This window comes from Meriones unguiculatus, chromosome 14 (genome assembly GCF_030254825.1).
Source record: "Meriones unguiculatus strain TT.TT164.6M chromosome 14, Bangor_MerUng_6.1, whole genome shotgun sequence".
NCBI classification, from domain to species: Eukaryota; Metazoa; Chordata; class Mammalia; order Rodentia; family Muridae; genus Meriones; species Meriones unguiculatus.
In genome coordinates, this window is record NC_083361.1 from 4,808,166 (window position 1) to 4,825,251 (window position 17,086).

The window sequence follows — 17,086 nt, forward strand, 5'->3', positions numbered from 1 at the left end:
ATTTGGCAGGCAGAAAGGACTCTGGGATAGAACCAGGCAAGGGAGATTCGCCCAGGAAGACGCATAGTACCTGAGCAGAGGTAACCAGCTATGTGGCAGAGCATAGATGAGTTAGGACACATCAGACTCTGTGTGACTGTTTGACTGTTTCAGAGGTCACTTTGGCTCAATGTTCATACCACCCATCACATACAACAAGAAACTAGAGAACTCTAGGCGCTTCCTGTGCAATACAAGCATCAGACAAAAGCGGGGTGGCTGTAGATCAGGGCAGAATCTGCCCCAGGGTGTTAAAGAAGACTCCTGTGGCTGGAGTCAAGATGTCCCTCACCTATAGTGACTCCCCAATCAGTCACACACAGTGGGGACACAAGAGCCACAGGTGTCCCAAGCGAAACAAAATCCATCCCACAGGCAAGCCTTTGCAGTACCTGGCCCTAGGCACGGCCACAGCGCGCGCACACACACGAAATTAGAAACGGCACACTGGGAAGTGGTCAGACCTTTCCGTGAAGCCACCTTACACTCTCCCACATTTTGGTAAATGCTCACAAACACATAAGCCCAGGAACACACAGTCAAGGGACCCTGAACTGGTAAAAAGCATGACACAAAACGGTCACACAAACTACACACACACACACACACACACACACACACACACACGGATGCGATCATAATCAGCAATCGAGGAATCCCTGCCGCCTTCACCTTCCCTACTCCGTCACTAGACACAGACAACAATTCCACAGACCTCTCCATCTCCCTCAGTCACCTGGTGCCCTCCGTGCCCTACACAGGCGGGAGCATCCAGACACCTGGCACCAGGGCACCTAAAGAGGCTAAGCAAGTTCTCCCCAAACCCAGGAGGAGCACCTGCCCACTCCTCCGAAGAAGTTCTTGGAGCGTAAGTCTGGGCCGAACAGCACAACAGGCACAAACCGTTCGGCCGATCATCGGAGTCGAGAGGAAAGTCCAGCTGGTAAAAACTCCCTAGAGGAGACTTTGATCAGGCTCCTCTGAACCCTCATTCCCGTTAGACCTCTCCCCTATCCGGTCAACCTGACGTTAGCAGAGTCCTCGGTAAGACGCCCTCATTCTGACTCTTAAATTTCGCCCAGCGCTTTACCACCCACTTGCTCTCCTTCATCCTGCTGGTTGGCCGTAGGTCCTCAGTTGACTATCAACAATACTTATTTGTTAAGGCCTTATTTGCTTAAGGTCTTCAGTTCGTAGCCCTCCCCCTGCCTCCGCTTCCCAGATGCAGGGAATTAAAGAGGTGAGCCACTGTGCTGGGCGTGCGCGGCGAACACGACTTAAAAACAAAACCAACAAACAAAACATTTGTTTGTTTATGTTTGTGTGGGGGAGGGGTACGCGTGCGGCGTTCAGCAGACGACTTGCCGGAATCGAGTCCCGCCTTCCAGCGCGCGCCCCCGGGGGATCGGGCTTAGCGTTAAGCTGCTGTTAACCCACGTAAACACTGGCCGTTCTAGCCGATCTGGTTCCCTACCTCTGCGCTGTGCAGTTCCAGGGGGCCGCGGGGTGTTCTGGGAAATGTAGTCCGAGGCCGCGCCTAGAGTCACCCAATCCCCGGGCGGAAATCTGACCCGCGGGGCTGTGGAAGTTGGGGTCCGCGAAGCTGGGAGCCCTGCGCCTGAGGTCGGCCCGGCAGCGCAGGAGGAAGCCAGCCCGGCCCCGCGGGTGACGGAGCCCTCAGCGGCAGGCCTGAGCGTGTGAGGGAGAGGCCGTGGGGGCCGCGTGTGCGGCCGGGGAGTTGCACGGCAGAGAGAGCGCGAGGTAAGAAAACGGTCGTGGGCCGAGGGGTCGTGTGTGTGTGTGTGTGTGTGTGTGTGTGTGTGTGTGTGTGTGTGTGCGTGCGCGCGCGCGCAGACATGTATTTGGCAGCATCATTAAAGACCCAAGCCCAGGCACGGTTGTCACTTGGTGGTTTGTGCCTGTTTTTGAGGCAGGCCGTGGCTTATGCCGGCATCCGGCTGCATGCGGATCAGACCGGAGTCTAGAAAGAGTGTGAACTGAACTAACTCAACTCAAGCATGATCCGGTTAACAGCCAACCCATGGGTCTGTCAGTGCCAGGCATCAGCTGGCCCTTCTTCTGAGGCCGGTGTCTCTGGCTTCCCAAGCAGTGGACTACATTTCCCAGGAACCATCCCACCCATGGCTAGTGCAGGTCCAAAGATGGCGAGCGGTATGGAGGCGTCCGCATTGTCCTGAAGTTCCTGAAGCTCTCTTGAACAGATGGGAGCGTTGTATGGGGTGTGGTCGGTGCCCGTGGAAGTAGTGGAGGCTGAAGCCAGGACCTTTAAGTTGATAGCTGTGGCCTGGTCTTTTGTTGAGGACCGTACAGAGTTTGGACTACATTTCCCAGAGCGCACTGCGACCAAGCGACTTCCGGGCGGTTCCGACCCAGTTGGCTCCAGGCCTGGATCCCTGGGAAAGTTCAGTGTTTCGCGGCACATAGCGGTTGTCAGTGTGAGGCCTGGAATCACGATGGCCTCTGCAGCCGTGTTCAGGGGCGAAGGGCTTTCCTGCGGAGCGCGGGGCTCTGAAGAGGCTGCGGTGGTGCTCCGGGCCGGCCGGGTCGGGGTCGGTACGGGAGCCCGGGGTGGGGCTGGGGGGTGGGGTCCGCACGCTTGGGCCCTGGGTGGCTGCCCTGCCCTGTGTGTGTTCCAGAGAAGGGTGGTCACATCCAGAGGACAGTTTAAGTGTGCCTGCAGGCACGTGATCGCGTGTGCCGACAGGATAGGACAGCGGCGCAGGCGCCGCGAAGAATGAGCGTCTGTGTTTAATGCAGGCGTCGTACTTGCTCAAAGTGAGGGTGGGTGAAACGGCAGAAACACGACTAGGGGATGGAGGGGTAGGGAAAGGGCCCGGGAGAGCTCGGCTGTGAAGAGTGCCACTACTTTTGCGGAGGATCTGAATTTGGTTCTCAGCACTGACCTGGGCCACTCACCGCTCGGAACTCCAGCCACTCGGCCCTCACGGGCGGGATTACAAGCGTGTGTCCACTCCTGGTTCCTCGTTAGACCTTTCAGAATTGATGAGCTGAGCGTAGTGGTGCAATCTGGAGGCAAGAGACTTGTGATCTCTGTGAGTCTGAGGCTAGTCGGGGCTACTTGGGAAGTTCCGGGCCAGCCAGGGCTTCATCGTGAGTCCCTGTCTCAAAAAAGCTAAAATAAGTTAATTAATTAAAGGATTGAATGGTAGCTTGGCTAGATATATAGTCATTGATTCTCTCGTTGCTTTTTTTTCCACCAATATGTTAAAACTCACAATGTTTTGGGATGGAAAAGTCAGAATTTCTTTTCAAGTTGTAGGCGGGTGATCTTTTTAGCACAGCTGTTCATGTTTTAAAATTTTTGAAATAACGTTATTTTATGTGCATGAGCGTTCGCCTGTGTGTCTGAATGCCTACGAAGTGCTCGCCGGGCTCCTGAGGAGAGAGCCCGTACTGGGTCTGTACTGGGTCCCTGGATGCGAGTGCCGTCACGTGGGTGTTGGGAAACCAGGGTCTTCTGCAAGAGCAACAAGTGCTCCTAACTCCTGAGGCACCTCCGCAGCCCATCCACTCTCTGTGTTTGTTTTTTCCTTTTTAAATCTAATGCTTATATTAACATGTAGATAACATCCGGGTAGTGATGGTCTTTGGGCCGTTTCTCCCACTCCATCGCGCCCATTGGTATCTATTTAGGCAGCTGGTATTGCTGTACACTTACGGACTCACACTGTGTTTGTTTTGCCATCTTGAATATGAATCCCGCTTACATCTTCATGTCTCCTTTTATTGACTATACTTTATCCCCATCCCTTGGTTTTCCGAGACAGGGTTTCCCTGTGTAGCACTGGCTGGCCTCAAACTCAGAGATCTGCCTGCCTCACCTCCTTAGTGCCGGGGTTAAAGGTGTGAGCCACCAATGTCTAGCCCTTTTTGTCTGTCTGTCTGTCTAGACACAGGGTCTCACTGTGGAGCCCTGGCTGGCCTCAAATTCACAGAGATCCCCCTGTTGCTGCCTGCTTTTCATATCATTTCTGTTAGGATCGTTTGGGCCACTTCTTACAGAGCGAGACTTTCTCATTGCTGGACTGTCCACACAGTTGTGTTTATTTCTGATTCCTCTCCCTGGCCTCAGGAGGAATGCAGGATGAGCACCGTTCTCCCTTCAAACTATGTAACAATTACTCTCAAGTCCCCTCTCTCCTCCTAAAGGGAAGTGTTCCACTTCACAGCTGTTCAGTGGCGGTTCCGTCAAGACCGTGAAATGAACGCTGTCACTGTATCCTTGCTCTGGACAACTTCCTTCTTCCCGCCATTTCCTCCTGAGTGCTAAGATTAAAGGCATTTGCCACTATGTATATACTTTTTTTGCTTGTTTTTTTTTTTTTTTTCTTTTTTAATTTTACATGTATTGGTGTTTTGCCTGGGTATATATAGCATGTGCTTGCAGTGCTCACAGAGAGGGTGCTGATCCCCTGGAACTGGAGATGGTTGTGAGCTGCCATGTGAGTGCTGGGAATTGAACCTAGGTCTTTGGAAGAGCAGCCAGTGCTCTTAACTGTTGAGTCATCTCTCCAGCCCCTTCCACACCTCTAGTTAAGTTTAAACCTTATTTTTATTTTAAGATTTATTTATTATGTTCTGTCTGCATGTACACCTGTAGGCCAGTAGAGGGCACCAGATCTCATTATAGATGGTTGTAAGCCACCATGTGGGTGCTGGAAATTGAACTCGGGACCTCTGGAAGAGCAAACCTCTGAGCCATCTCTCCAGCCCTAAACCTTATTTTTAAAATGTAGAGTTAAGAGACTGGAGAGATGACCTCTTTAACAACATCTTTAACTCCAGTTCCAGGGATCAGACGTCCTCTCGCGGCCTCAGGGAGCAGCAGGGACATGTAGACGGGTATTACAGGCAGAGTACTCGTCCACATAAGCAAAGACAAAGCTTTTGAAGAGCAGTTGCCGCCCTGGGCAGGGGGGAGGCCCGGGGCCCAGGCTGTGGGGCCCACCGTTAGCACTGTGTCGGAGGGTGGAGGCCGATGGGGCGGTGGCCCGTTTCTGCAGATGCCCTGGTCTAAACTGTGGGCTGTGTGTGTGCCTGTCTCGCTGACTGCAGTGAGCTTCCTTAGGCCTGTTACAGCCCCAGAACTGTCTTCAGTTGTACAGCATGGCCCTTCTTAGGTGCTCTAGGTGAAAATGATTCAGTAGCTGCTGGAGTTTGCACACAGAGGAGTCTGGGCAGCTCCAGCGGGCTCCACAAGGGAGAATTCATTTCTTTTGCAGGCTTCTAACTCCAGCTTTGTAGAGTTTCTGGAAGCATTTAGATTAAATCAGAATAACCTTGTCTCATGTCCTGATCTATGGAATGATTATTTCTTTTATTTGATCATTCAGTCACTCACTCACTCATTCATCTGTTGAGACAGGGTTTCTCTGTGTAGCCCTGGCTGTCCTGGACTCACTCTGTAGACCAGGATGGACTTGATTCACCTGCCTCCGCCTCCTGAGTGCTGAGTGATGCTGGTGTGCGCCACCATCACCTGGCTATGGAATGCTTTTTGCCATAACTACTTAGAATATAGCTTTGTCCTGCTTTAGCTGGGCTTCTCTTGAGTTTTGGTGGGGCAGAATTTCACCATGCTCCCTCTGACCCCTCCAAGGAAGAAAGTGGCCTGCGGAAAGCCAGGCCTCTCATAAGATTCTGTTTCCTGTGCTTGGTTTCCTCAGGAGTCGGCTTCATCAAGATAAGGAGCAAGAAGAGGACTGGCTGCTCACTCTCAGGAGTTTTACATCATGGACCACGTGAGTCTGCATTGTCTCAAAAGTATTTATTATGTATACAGTGTTCTGTCTGTATGTACACCTGCAGGCCAGAAGATCTCACTGTAGATGGTTGTGAGCCCCCATGTGGTTGCTGGGATTTGAACTCAGGACCTTTAGGAAGAGCAGCCAGTGTTCTTAACCTCTGAGCCACAGGAACGTTCTTGTCACTTGCTCTGTAACTACACGAGGTGGGGGGGTGGGGTGCTGTGGGGCAGTCCAGGGAGGTCCCTGCATGGTGCTCTTTCCTGAGATAAAAGCCCCATCTCTCCCACACGCAGCCCTGTGTTTTAAGCCTGAAAGCACATCTAGTCAGGAGGAAAGCATCTCCATATAGGGTGTCACTTTAAACCCATACGTGGAACTACGGTGAAAAGGGACAGAGCCCAAGAGGGCTTTCACTTACTGTGCTACAGCCTGGAGCATTGGCTCAGTCAGGATGAGTTCGGGCTGGTTTCAGCGTATGCCTCTCTCTGATGCAATTTGGGGTTACGGCGGAAACACTGAGTGTGCAGGGACCTGGGGAGCAGCATGAAGTCAGCTCATTAACCGTTGCTCACAGGGAGAGCACATCCTGCCCAGGAAAAACAGCAGTATTTATTTTGGGAATCCATCTCTAAAAAATTCTTTAAATTTAAATGGATGGAAAATTCAACTAAAGTGCCCCTACTAAAAGAACAAACGACAAAATGAGCAGTCCATAAGTTCTGCAGATTTTCTGGTGTTTTCCATGTATGTGGAGCGAGCGACTTCAAACAGGTGCAGACTGTGGAGGATATCTCTCTCTGGGCTGCCAGCCTCCTGTCTTGATGTTCCTTATATGAAGCCGATGAGGATGTTGTGACCAAGCAATACTTTGCATTTATTTTTTAATGTGTGTGTATGGTGTGTATGCTTATGTGAATGATATAATGTGTGTAGGAACCAGTGGAGGCTGGAAGGGGGTGTCAGATCCCCTGGAGCTGTGGGCAGTATGGGTGCCCTAGGAGGGTGCTTGGAACCGAGCTCAGGTCCTCCAGAAGAGCAGCGAGCACTCAACCCCGGAGCCATGTCTCCAGGCCCAGAGCAGCCATTTTAAGAGCCTGTAGGCTCTCAGCTTGCTTTGTCACACTTAGTCCCATGTCCTTTTCCCCCATACCACAAACTGCCACCTCGAGTTTTTCCTCGTTGTATGTCTCCTTCCCTTCTCTGTCCTCCTGTTTTCCTCCCAGCTAAATCATTTAACTTTTACTGTTAACGTTGGGCTTGTCCCCTGGCAGGTGATGACATTCAGAGATGTGGCTGTCGACTTCTCTCCAGAAGAGTGGGAGTGCCTATCTGTGGAGCAGAGGCGTCTGTACAAAGATGTGATGTTGGAGAACTACAGCCACCTCGTCTCAGTAGGTAAGGCTCACCCCGAGAAATTCCGGGGTTCCTGTTGTCAGTTATTGACCTATTTATTTATTTACTTACTTACTTACTTACTTAATTTTTTTTTTAAACAGGGTTTCTCTGTGTGGCCCTGGCTGTCCTGGACTCACTTTGTAGACCAGGATGGCCTTGAGCTCACAGAGATCTGCCTGCCCCTGCTTCCCTGAGTGCTAGGATTTCAGGTGTGCGCCACCACACCCAGCTGAGCCTTTCATTATTTTTTTTTAAACAAATGTCGGGGATTTCTGAGCTGCGTTCCTTCTGGAAAATAGCTTGTGGTTTTTGAAAAAATAGTAGTCATCACTGGGGCAGTCCATACTCATCATCCTCCCAAAATGCTCCATGTTTTTCCTTGCCCTTCCTGTCATTGTCACTCTTCTCTGTAACCAAGGCACCAGACAGGAAATTTGGAGTTCTTGTCCGTGTGGTCACTCCCTGTACGCTGTCTCCCGTGCAGGACTTTGCATTTATCAGCCGAATACGTTCCCTGTGCCGGAAACAGAGCAAGATGCCCACGTGGATTTGGGCAGCGAGACAAGAAGATTCTGCCCAGGTGAGTAGAGACGCCGGGGCTGGCAGACTGTGCTGGCTGCTCAGGGAGTCAGTAGCTCCTCTCACACACTGGCCCAGACACCCACACACACACCCCGCCCCTGGCAAACAGCCTCTGGTAAAGGCTGAAGCACGGCAGCCTGGCCCTCATCGCCTTCCCTCTGGAGTCTGCTCCTAGCTCCGCCATCTTATTTGTCTGTCATGTGACAAAAAGCGAAGTGCTGTTCTTTCCTTTATGGGATGTCATGGTCAGGATTGTATGAACAAAGTAGATCAGATTCTTTCCCAGCTCTTGCTCTTTCTTTACCTTTTTCCATTTGGGTATTTATAAATGTTCCCACTCTCCAGTGGGAACTGATCATTCATTTAGACACTGTTAACCTTTCCTTCCCTTCCGAGTGCCAGCACACACAAGCTTTCCTCCCTCCTTGTGTGTCTCTTGAACTCATTAGGGCATTCTTTTCACCCACAGTTCTAGTTTTCTAATTGCGCCTTGACTTACTAGTGCTATGAAAGTATGCAGTGGGAAAGCATGTCTCCTTTTCTGCGATAGGAACAGCCAAGGAACTTCTGCATAGCAGGTAGGCTGGTGGCTAGAAGTCAGAATGAGAAGGAAGCAGTTTGGGCCCCTCAGGAGGACCCACGTGCACAGAGGCTATGGCCCGAGAGAGACAGCAGCCAGAGCACGGCAGAGACGCACTGGCTTGTCTGCCTCCCCAGGTTTCTCCGTTTTCTCTCGGTCGAGGATGGCCCTTGTCGTTTGTTCAGCACGCCCTCTGCCAGCTGCTTGGTAGGGTGATGCTCTGGGAAAGCAAAATGGCTGTTTGCTCCTTGCTTTCTTCTGAGGATCCGAGCTCAGTCCCTGAAACCCATGCTGGGAGAAGACTGGCTTCTGGAGGTTGTACTATGACTTTCTCACACACACACACACACACACACACTGACTTCCAGAACTCTACTGTGGCTTATGCATGCCCACAGACAGACAGACAGACAGACTGACTGACTGACAGACGCACACGCACACGGTAACTTCCACAAGTCTGCCGTGGCTTGTGCATCCCCTTGGTCCGCCCAACACCCATAGTGCTTTCTGCCGTGGCGTGTGCATGCCCACAGTCTGTTTCCCCACACATATAACAGTAACAGTAATGATAATGACAATAATGATAGTTATTTGTGCTTCTTGGTTTATAAAATCTTAGTCCGTTCTAAGCACCTCCCTCTCTCCACCCTTTGAAATTAACTCTCTGAAATTTCTGTTTATTTTTTGTCCTTTTTAATGTTGTCCAAATTTCAGGTTTTGTTATTGTTTTATTTTGTTTTTTTGAGAGTTTTTTTGTTTGTTTCGTTGGTTGGTTGGTTGGTGGGTTTTTTTTTTTTTGTTTTTTTTTTTTTTGTTATTTTCAAAACAGGGTTTCTCTGTGTAGCCTTGGCTGTCCTGGACCCACTTTGTAGACCAAAGTAGCCTCGAACTCACAGAGATCCGCCTGCCTCTGCCTCCCCGGTGCTGAGATTACAGGCGTGGGCCACCGCACCTGACTTTTATTTAAGACATTACTTTTTAACATGTGCTTTTGAGGGCAATTTTTTTCTTTATGGATAATAAAACAGTATATTCTTATCTTCCAGATACAGATTCCGTGTGGCAGATGAAGAAAGTCCTACCCAAAAATAACACATGTGCAAATCGGTTATCCCAGTGGGAAGTGATGGAGATGGATACAAACCATAGTCTTAAAGGTTTGTGTCCTAGAGCCGACGGGGAAGGCAAAGGCGAGGCTGGAACACAGGAGGATCAAGACAAGAAGGTGTCCTTTTCGAATCTGCTCATACCTTTTAGTCTGTGCCCAAGACTGAGCACAGGACAGAAAGCAGATGAGTTTAAGTCTGAAAAACCCTTCAGTTTTGCCCCACACCCCCCTTTGCTACAGCTCGTTCACACAGGTGACAAAATCGGGGAAGACACGAAGCGTGGGAAGCCCTTTCCCGCGGGCTCAAAGCTCGCTCGGCACCGCGCCCTTCGCGCCGGCAAGAAGGCGTTCCGGTGTGACGAGTGTGGCAAGGCCTTCAGTTTCCGGTCCAGCCTCGCCGGCCACAGGCGCATCCACACCGGGGAGAAGCCCTTCCAGTGTAGGGAGTGCGGCAAGGCCTTCCGCTTCCACTCGCTCCTCAGCGTGCACGCGCGCGCCCACCGCGGCGAGAAGTCGTACGAGTGCAAGGAGTGCGGCAAGGCCTTCAACTACAGCTCCGACCTGACGCGCCACCTCCGCACCCACACCGGGGAGAGGCCCTACGGCTGCGGGGCCTGCGGCAAGGCCTTCGGCTGCGGCTCCGACCTGACGCGCCACGAGAGGATCCACACCGGGGAGAAGCCGTACGCGTGCGCCCAGTGCGGCCGCGCCTTCATCCAGCAGTCGCACCTCATCAAGCACCAGCGCACGCACACCGGGGAGAAGCCGTACGCCTGCGCCGAGTGCGGCCGCGCCTTCGCCTGCGGCTCGCAGCTGAGCCAGCACCGGCGCACCCACGCGGGCGCGCGGCCGCCCCGCTGCGCCGAGTGCCGGCGCTCCTTCAGCTCCGCCCTGGGCCACACGCAGCGGCAGCTGCTCCACCTCGGGGACCGGCTCCTGGAGGACAAGGAGAACGGGAAGGCCCTGCTGGCGGCCGCCGAGCCCGGGCGCGCGGCGGCGGGCCTGGCCGGGGCGGCGTTCGCCTGCGGGGCCTGCGGCCGGGCCTTCGGCCTGCGCGCCATCGTGAGCGGCCTCCGGAAGCTGCACCGCCGGGAGACGCCGTCCAAGTGCGCCGACTGCCACAAGGCCTTCCGCTGCCCGTCCGACCTGGCGCGCCACCGCAAGATCCACACCGGGGAGAAGCCCTACGTGTGCCAGGAGTGCGGCAAGGGCTTCATCTGCCGGTCGGACCTCGGCCGGCACCAGAGGGTCCACACGGGGGTGAAGCCCTACGTGTGCCAGGAGTGCGGCAAGGCCTTCACCCGCGGGGCGCACCTGACCCAGCATCGGAAGAGCCACAGCAAGGCGGCCCCGGGGCTGGGTGCCGGCGGCCCCGGCCCAGACGCCCCTCGCCGCCCCCAGGCCCGCGGTGGTGAGCGGGCGTGGGGCGCTGAGGAGGGCGGAGAGGCCTGCCTCCACGATCTGGAGCTCCCCCGGCCTCAGACCGCCAAGACAGCGCACAGCCGCAAGAAGCGCAACGACGACCCGGGCTGGCACAACGGCGGCACCAAGCTCCGGGCCGTCCGCGCCAGGGAGAAGCGCTTTCAGTGCGAGGAGTGCCCGAAGGCCTTCCGCTACAGCTCAGAGCTCACTCGCCATCACAGACTCCACACCGGCGAGAAGCCCTACAAGTGTCAGGAGTGCTGGAAGGCGTTCGCGTCCGCCTCGGACCTCGCTCGCCACCACAGGATTCACACCGGCGAGCGGCCCTACGAGTGCAGTGAGTGTGGCAAGGCCTTCATCCAGCAGTCACACCTCCTCAAACATCAGAGGATTCACAGTGCCGAGCAGCCCAAGGATGTGAAGAAGGCGGGCAAGGCCCTGGCCGGCAGCCAGATGCTGTTGAACATGAGAGAGTTCACACTGGTGAACAATCTGATAAACCTGAGGAGTGTGGGCAAGATCCTGCTCCTGGCTCAGCTCAGCCAGCGGCAGGGGGGTTATACGGACGAGAAGCCCAGCTAAGATGGGGGCCTTGGGAAAGCCTGCCTCTGGGTCTCTTCCGCAGCGCCAGCATTCCGCATTCGTAGGAAATCCACGAGATCTGGGAAAGCCTTCAGCTGTAACTCAGGCCTCTGTCCATGTCAGTCAGCCCACGGTGCTAGAAAATCCTGCAAGTGTAAGTGAGTCATATGGAGGCTTTCTTAGGTTCCCACCTTGCTCAGCGTGAGAAAATGCAGGAGAGGACACTGAACATAAGGACCATGGGAAGACCTTTCTTCCTGGGTCAGAAGTTGCTAGACATCTCTAAGATCATGCCAGCTAAGAAAGCTGAATTCAAGGAATGTGGAAACATTTGTTCACGATTCTATAGAGAGGAAATAAAGGCGACAAAAGAATGTGGAAATGGCCTTTGGATTCACAGCTTTATAGAGTGTATACCCAAGGAATGTGGAAAATCTTTTGTCTTGGCCTGGCCTCTCATGTGACAGGAAACTCAAACTGATGCAGAGCCCCATAAAAAAGTGATTTAGCAATTGTGTAAACTTGGGTCAACAGCTGGCCATAAATACTGTTTTCGTGTGGTGTGAACCCCAGAGCCCTTGCGTGCGCACAAGTGCTCTGTTTCTCAGCCGCATCCGCAGCCCTCACTTTTGAGGAAGCCCATGAAGATAAGTCTGTGGAGAAACCGTTTTTCCAAGAGCTCCCTTCATTCACTGCTATACTGTGTGACACAAAACCAATTTATTTCTAACTCAAAAACCCCTTATAGGTAAGACTAGAAGACGTTTTGGCAAAATAACGTGTCTGTCATCCGGAGTCATGATGTAGTCTGTGCTTACTTGGGAAAAGCTCTGTAGCTGATTGATTGATGTGCCGTGAGGAGGCATTAGAAGAGGCAGATAGCTCGATCTTAGAGTATCTGCAGTGGCGTGTAAATGTGGAAAACATAAGATGATTTTTATATGTGGATCACTTATTTTCTAGAAAAACTTAGAAGTGCTTGTTTTTAAATGCAACGTAGAAAGTCCAAGAGCATAAAAAGAAATCAGAATTGCATTTCAGAAGTTCTGTGAGGGCCGGAGGTGCAGCTCGGTTGGTAGAGTGCTTGCCTGGCGGGCGTGAGTTTGACCCAGCACTGAGTAGCCAGGCGTGGCACATGCTGTCACCCCATCACCCAGAAGTTGAGGGGCAAGCCTGGACTATGCAGTGAACACGAGACTGTCTCAAAGGAGAAAGAAAATCATGTTCAACTAGGCTACAAAAGATACATAATATGTATTCATCTTACATGGATACCATGGAAGAAAAAATCCTGTGGAAAACCTGTAGGGTTCTTTAGGGTAATTATATTTGAAAAGTTTCATTTACAAAAGTAAATAAAAAGATCACAGAAGAGGTAGACCTGACATTTAAAGGCAGAGGTGGCGCTAGCTACTTTCTGCGGGTGGATGGCGGTTCTGATGGGCGCAGGTGTACGTTTGGTTCAGTACCAAGTGCCTGTTCTGGGGGCCTTTGGGTACTGTGGGTTGAGTGACGGTGAATAAATGTACATATAGGACGTTTAAGTCATTTCCTGTGCATGTCATTCTGAAGTCACCGTCATCTATGAACTGTACAACCCAGGATAATTTTGTCATATCTTTACTGTAATAAAGTCATGTTCATTCATATGTACCATATTTAGTTTTTCAAGATTACTTAGTGGTTGTTTGTTGGGATAATCCCTTGTGCGTGGTGTAAAGGTGTCTTTGTATTATTCGGATGCTGGTTTCTGGACAGAGAACTGAGAGCAGGCCAGACTTTGGTGGTGTTATTTTTGTGAAGTGCCTCCTGTGTCAGTTTTTTGTAAATACCTTCTCGTCACCTTCTGATTGGTTTACTAAAGAGCAGAGTGGACTATAGGAAAGCAGGAGAGACTAGGCGGGACAGCCTGCAGAAGTGGGAACTCTGGGAAAGAATCAGGCAGGGGAATCACCAGCCAGATGTGGAGGAAGAAATGGGTGCTGAGGAGAGGAAACAGCCATATGGCGGAGTCTGTGTCAGCACTCGGGGGGCCTGGCAGGTCGAGGCAGTCGGTGATAATGTGTGTGTGTGTCTGTGCATGTCTCCAAACAAGAGACAGGACCAGCACTGGAGTTGCTTCTGATCTACACACGCACACATAGCCCATAAACACGATAAAGATTAAAAGAATCCACTGTGTTAAGAGCTAAAAAACTAAGTTCAATTTAGAAAAGAGCCGCCAGTTCCAAGATGGCACGGAATAATCACGAATTTAAAGTACTTTTTTATTCTCTGCTAATTTCATGCGTGTACGTAATATATTCTGACCATATTTGCCCTGCCTCCCCTTTCCCTCTTCGCAACAAGTCCCCTCCCACCTTCGGGTCTCTGTGTGTGTGTGACCTGCTGAGTTTAGTTAGGACTGTGTGAGGTTGGTGTGGTGACATTTATGGGTGGCAACACCACTGAAGAAAAATGACCCTCACCCCCAAGAGCTGTGACGTCAATTAAAGGTCCAAGATGGAATGTTGGCAGGGTCAGTCCTGTGCAGTCAGGTCATCACATGGTGAAAGCTCATGAGTGCAGACAAGACACTAATGTTCGGAAAAATTAAAATAAAAAAAAATGGTTGAAATGGACAAAGAGGTATTAATAGCCCATCTATCAGGGGAAAGATGGTTTGCAAGGGCCTAGGAGCCACCGGAAGTGATTTTTTTTGGATGCATCCTAAGGCAGGTGCCAGACAGGCTCAGGCATGAGTGTTCATCTCCAAGCAGGACCCTACATTGTTACAGCCCCAGCCCTGAGCTGCCGTAGCTGGCTGTGACAGCGCAGCTCGGAGTCCCACACTTCAAGGAACGGATCCGGTCGTCAGGAGTTTGACCCCTAAGGGCCCAGGGCCACTCTACACAGCCGGTCTCCGCTAAATTCCTTCATCGCCTGTGTAACTGACCCAGATTCCATCCCACAGAGCAGAGCCATGGTGGGATCCTTCCTTCCTGAGCCACCCACAATGTACTGTTACCTGTGTGGAACTATGTATGCTAAGCTCACACGCTTCATGTATTTTTAACAGAGCTTTTTCACACACACACGAAGGTGGGAAAGACCCTGAAACACTGATAACTTTGAAAATGCTGGTAGATGGGCCTGGAGAGATGGATGGCTCAGTGGTTAAGAACATTGGTTTATGCAGAGGACCCAGGTTCAACTCCAAGCACCCACGTAGCAGCTCACAAATGTCTGTAACTGTAGTTCCAGGGGATTCATGATGTATACGCATGCACACTAGCTGAAAGGATGCTCTGTTAGGAAGTTTCTATAGAAGAACAGAAAACAAACCCACCTGGCATTTACTTAAAAAGAATGGCATGAGTATTAGCATCCTATAAACATTAACTCAAAACGTGCTTTAAGGAGGATGAGGATAGGTATTTCCTTTTGAGGAGGAGAGGCGTTCTAAGGCTGAGTTTGAGGGAGAGTTTCCGTAACGATCAGACGGGTTATCCAGTAAAAATGGAATGTTTGTTTGAGACAGGGTTTCTCTGTGTAGCCTTGGCTCTCCTAGGCCTGTCGCTTTGTATACCAGGCTGTCCTCAAACTGACAGAGATCCATATAGTTTTTTTTTTTAAGACCCAGTCTAGCTCCCAAATAATGACACGGGGACATACTAGATTTATTACTAAGCTTTGAAGCGCTACAGCTGGACAGATGCTGACCTTTTCTAACTGGTCTACACTAGCCTATCTACTTTCCCGTGTTCCCTGTGCCCTGTGTTCCTCGCCGTCTCAGTGTGTTCCTCGCCATCTTAGTCTCCGTTGGCTGCTTCTGCTCCATCTGTGCATCCTCAAGATGAACTCCTCATGGCGACCTCCTCCTCTCCCTCTCTCCTCCTTTTCTGGTCCCCACCTGAGACCCCTTGACTGGGATCAGAAGCCCTGCCTCTGGTTCTCTCTGCCCGGCTGTAGGCTGATGAGCTCCTGCGTTAACCCATCAGAGAGGATGGAGAACAATTCTTACACAACACTGAGACACGAGAGTCTTCGTAGACATGACAGTGCCAGTGTCCAGACTGCAGCCAGATCTCGGGCAGAGAAATCAGCATCGGAACACACAGTGCAGGAGGCCATCCCCATCGCTATCCTTCCTGTTCCTGTGGGCAGAATCCAAGCGACCCTTTCCCTTTCGTTGTATGCCAGGTCATGGATCACTCCATACCAAGCAGCCACCTCACTGACACAAGATGTGGGTAGAGTCAATGCAGGCTTAAGGATATGCCAGCCAGCGGCTTCCTGCTGTCACGGGACAACAGCATTTTTTTTTTGAGGACCCTGAGAAAATTGGGATCATGGTAAAGTCGATAGCAAAATATAACATTTGCTGTCCAGTCTCTGTGATAGGAAAGTGCAGGGCTTAACGGAAGCCTGTGAATAAGGCTGCAAGACCATATACCGTATGATACATACCTGTCACACTCTAAAATGCTTCTGTAATTTCTTGCTGAAAATCATAAGTTACTTGAGAATTGGAATGACCCAACAATTGCATCTTAACTTTTCCCCAATCAAATTTAAATCTGTCGTTAAATCTGTTGTTTTATTTGTTCCTTCGTGCATTCATTTATTTATTCTACAGATTTCTTAAACGTTTGTCCTTTCTGAACTGTTATTCATTATGGACATACAAAATGCCCTATATTACGGAGCTCTTTAATTTTATCGATTGACTCGGCCCTATTTAACTGATGACCTGTTACTTCCCGGCAGCCCTGGTTATAGAATTACACCACATAATCTCATTTCACCTGGACTATTGCTCGGATTTTGTGTGGGGGGGAGAGGGTTGTAGAGAAAAAGTCTGCGGTAGGCCTTTCGGAGGCCTTACACAGTCAACAGCAAGCGCAGCGTCAGCAGCTCCTACGCCTCCTCGAAAGGCCCTGACCCACCGCACACAGCGTTGATCCACCAGTGTGGAGAGCCGAGGGCGAAGCTACAGACAGAGCCAGGCTGAGTGACAGTCCCGGATGCCCCAGGGGACCCGGCAGCCTCCAGGACCTGGACGCACATGGCCTCTTGCTAAAGCAACACACCTGCGGCCAAGCTTGACAGCTGAGTCGGATCGCCAGGACTCCCACGGTGCTGTGGAGAGCTGCTTGTTGAGCTGCTTTGTTGTGTTTTCACCCGGGGAAGTCGTTTTTGAAAAAAAGGTTAGGTGGTTCCACACCTTTTTCCGTTTGTGTTGATGTCACTGCGTGCCTGTAAATAATGAGCCCTGGAATAAACCCGCGCTGCTTCAGTCAGATGTCGGCCCCCTCAGGCCGGTCCCCTGTGAAGTGTGCGGTGCCCTCTCTCCCCGCTCAGGTACTGTTCGACTCTGCCGGCTCCGGCGTCCTAGCTCACTAGTGAAGTCTCAGAATAGATCTGAGGCTAGGCGGTGGCTGCTTCCCCCCGGAAGTCTCCTGAGGTGACCTTGCCCCCCTCATCTCCCACATTCCTTATAGTCGCACCAACCTGATTGATTGTTCCTGGTGCCTGAGGCTGGCGTGGGACGCTCTGATTGGCCCTTCAGTCATTTAACGCTGTTACACTGGACAGTGAAGTTAG

The 17,086-nt window shown here is 51.6% G+C and overlaps 1 protein-coding gene across 3 annotated transcripts; it reads left to right on the plus strand.

Moving 5' to 3' along the window:
• Window positions 1-1,509: 1,509 nt before the first annotated feature.
• LOC110550655 (zinc finger protein 345-like) lies at window positions 1,510-13,153 on the plus strand. 3 transcript variants are annotated; one of them, XM_021640659.2, is made up of 5 exons: window positions 1,510-1,800; window positions 5,748-5,822; window positions 7,100-7,223; window positions 7,708-7,803; window positions 9,435-13,153. In XM_021640659.2, the coding sequence occupies exons 2-5, from the start codon at window positions 5,814-5,816 to the stop codon at window positions 11,498-11,500; spliced, it is 2,295 nt and encodes a 764-aa protein (XP_021496334.1). In that variant the 5' UTR covers window positions 1,510-1,800; window positions 5,748-5,813; the 3' UTR covers window positions 11,501-13,153. The 3 variants fall into 3 exon arrangements, with proteins under 3 accessions (XP_021496334.1, XP_021496343.1, XP_060222600.1); XM_021640668.2 differs by lacking the exon at window positions 1,510-1,800 and adding an exon at window positions 2,469-2,609; XM_060366617.1 differs by lacking the exon at window positions 1,510-1,800 and adding an exon at window positions 2,563-2,613.
• Window positions 13,154-17,086: the final 3,933 nt, after the last annotated feature.

Bases quoted from the DNA above. Each gene is read 5' to 3' on its own strand.
- LOC110550655 (XM_021640659.2), top strand. The intron at 7,224-7,707 runs GTAAGGCTCACC...TCTCCCGTGCAG, and splicing joins CAGCCACCTCGTCTCAGTAG to GACTTTGCATTTATCAGCCG. The intron at 7,804-9,434 runs GTGAGTAGAGAC...CTTATCTTCCAG, and splicing joins GACAAGAAGATTCTGCCCAG to ATACAGATTCCGTGTGGCAG.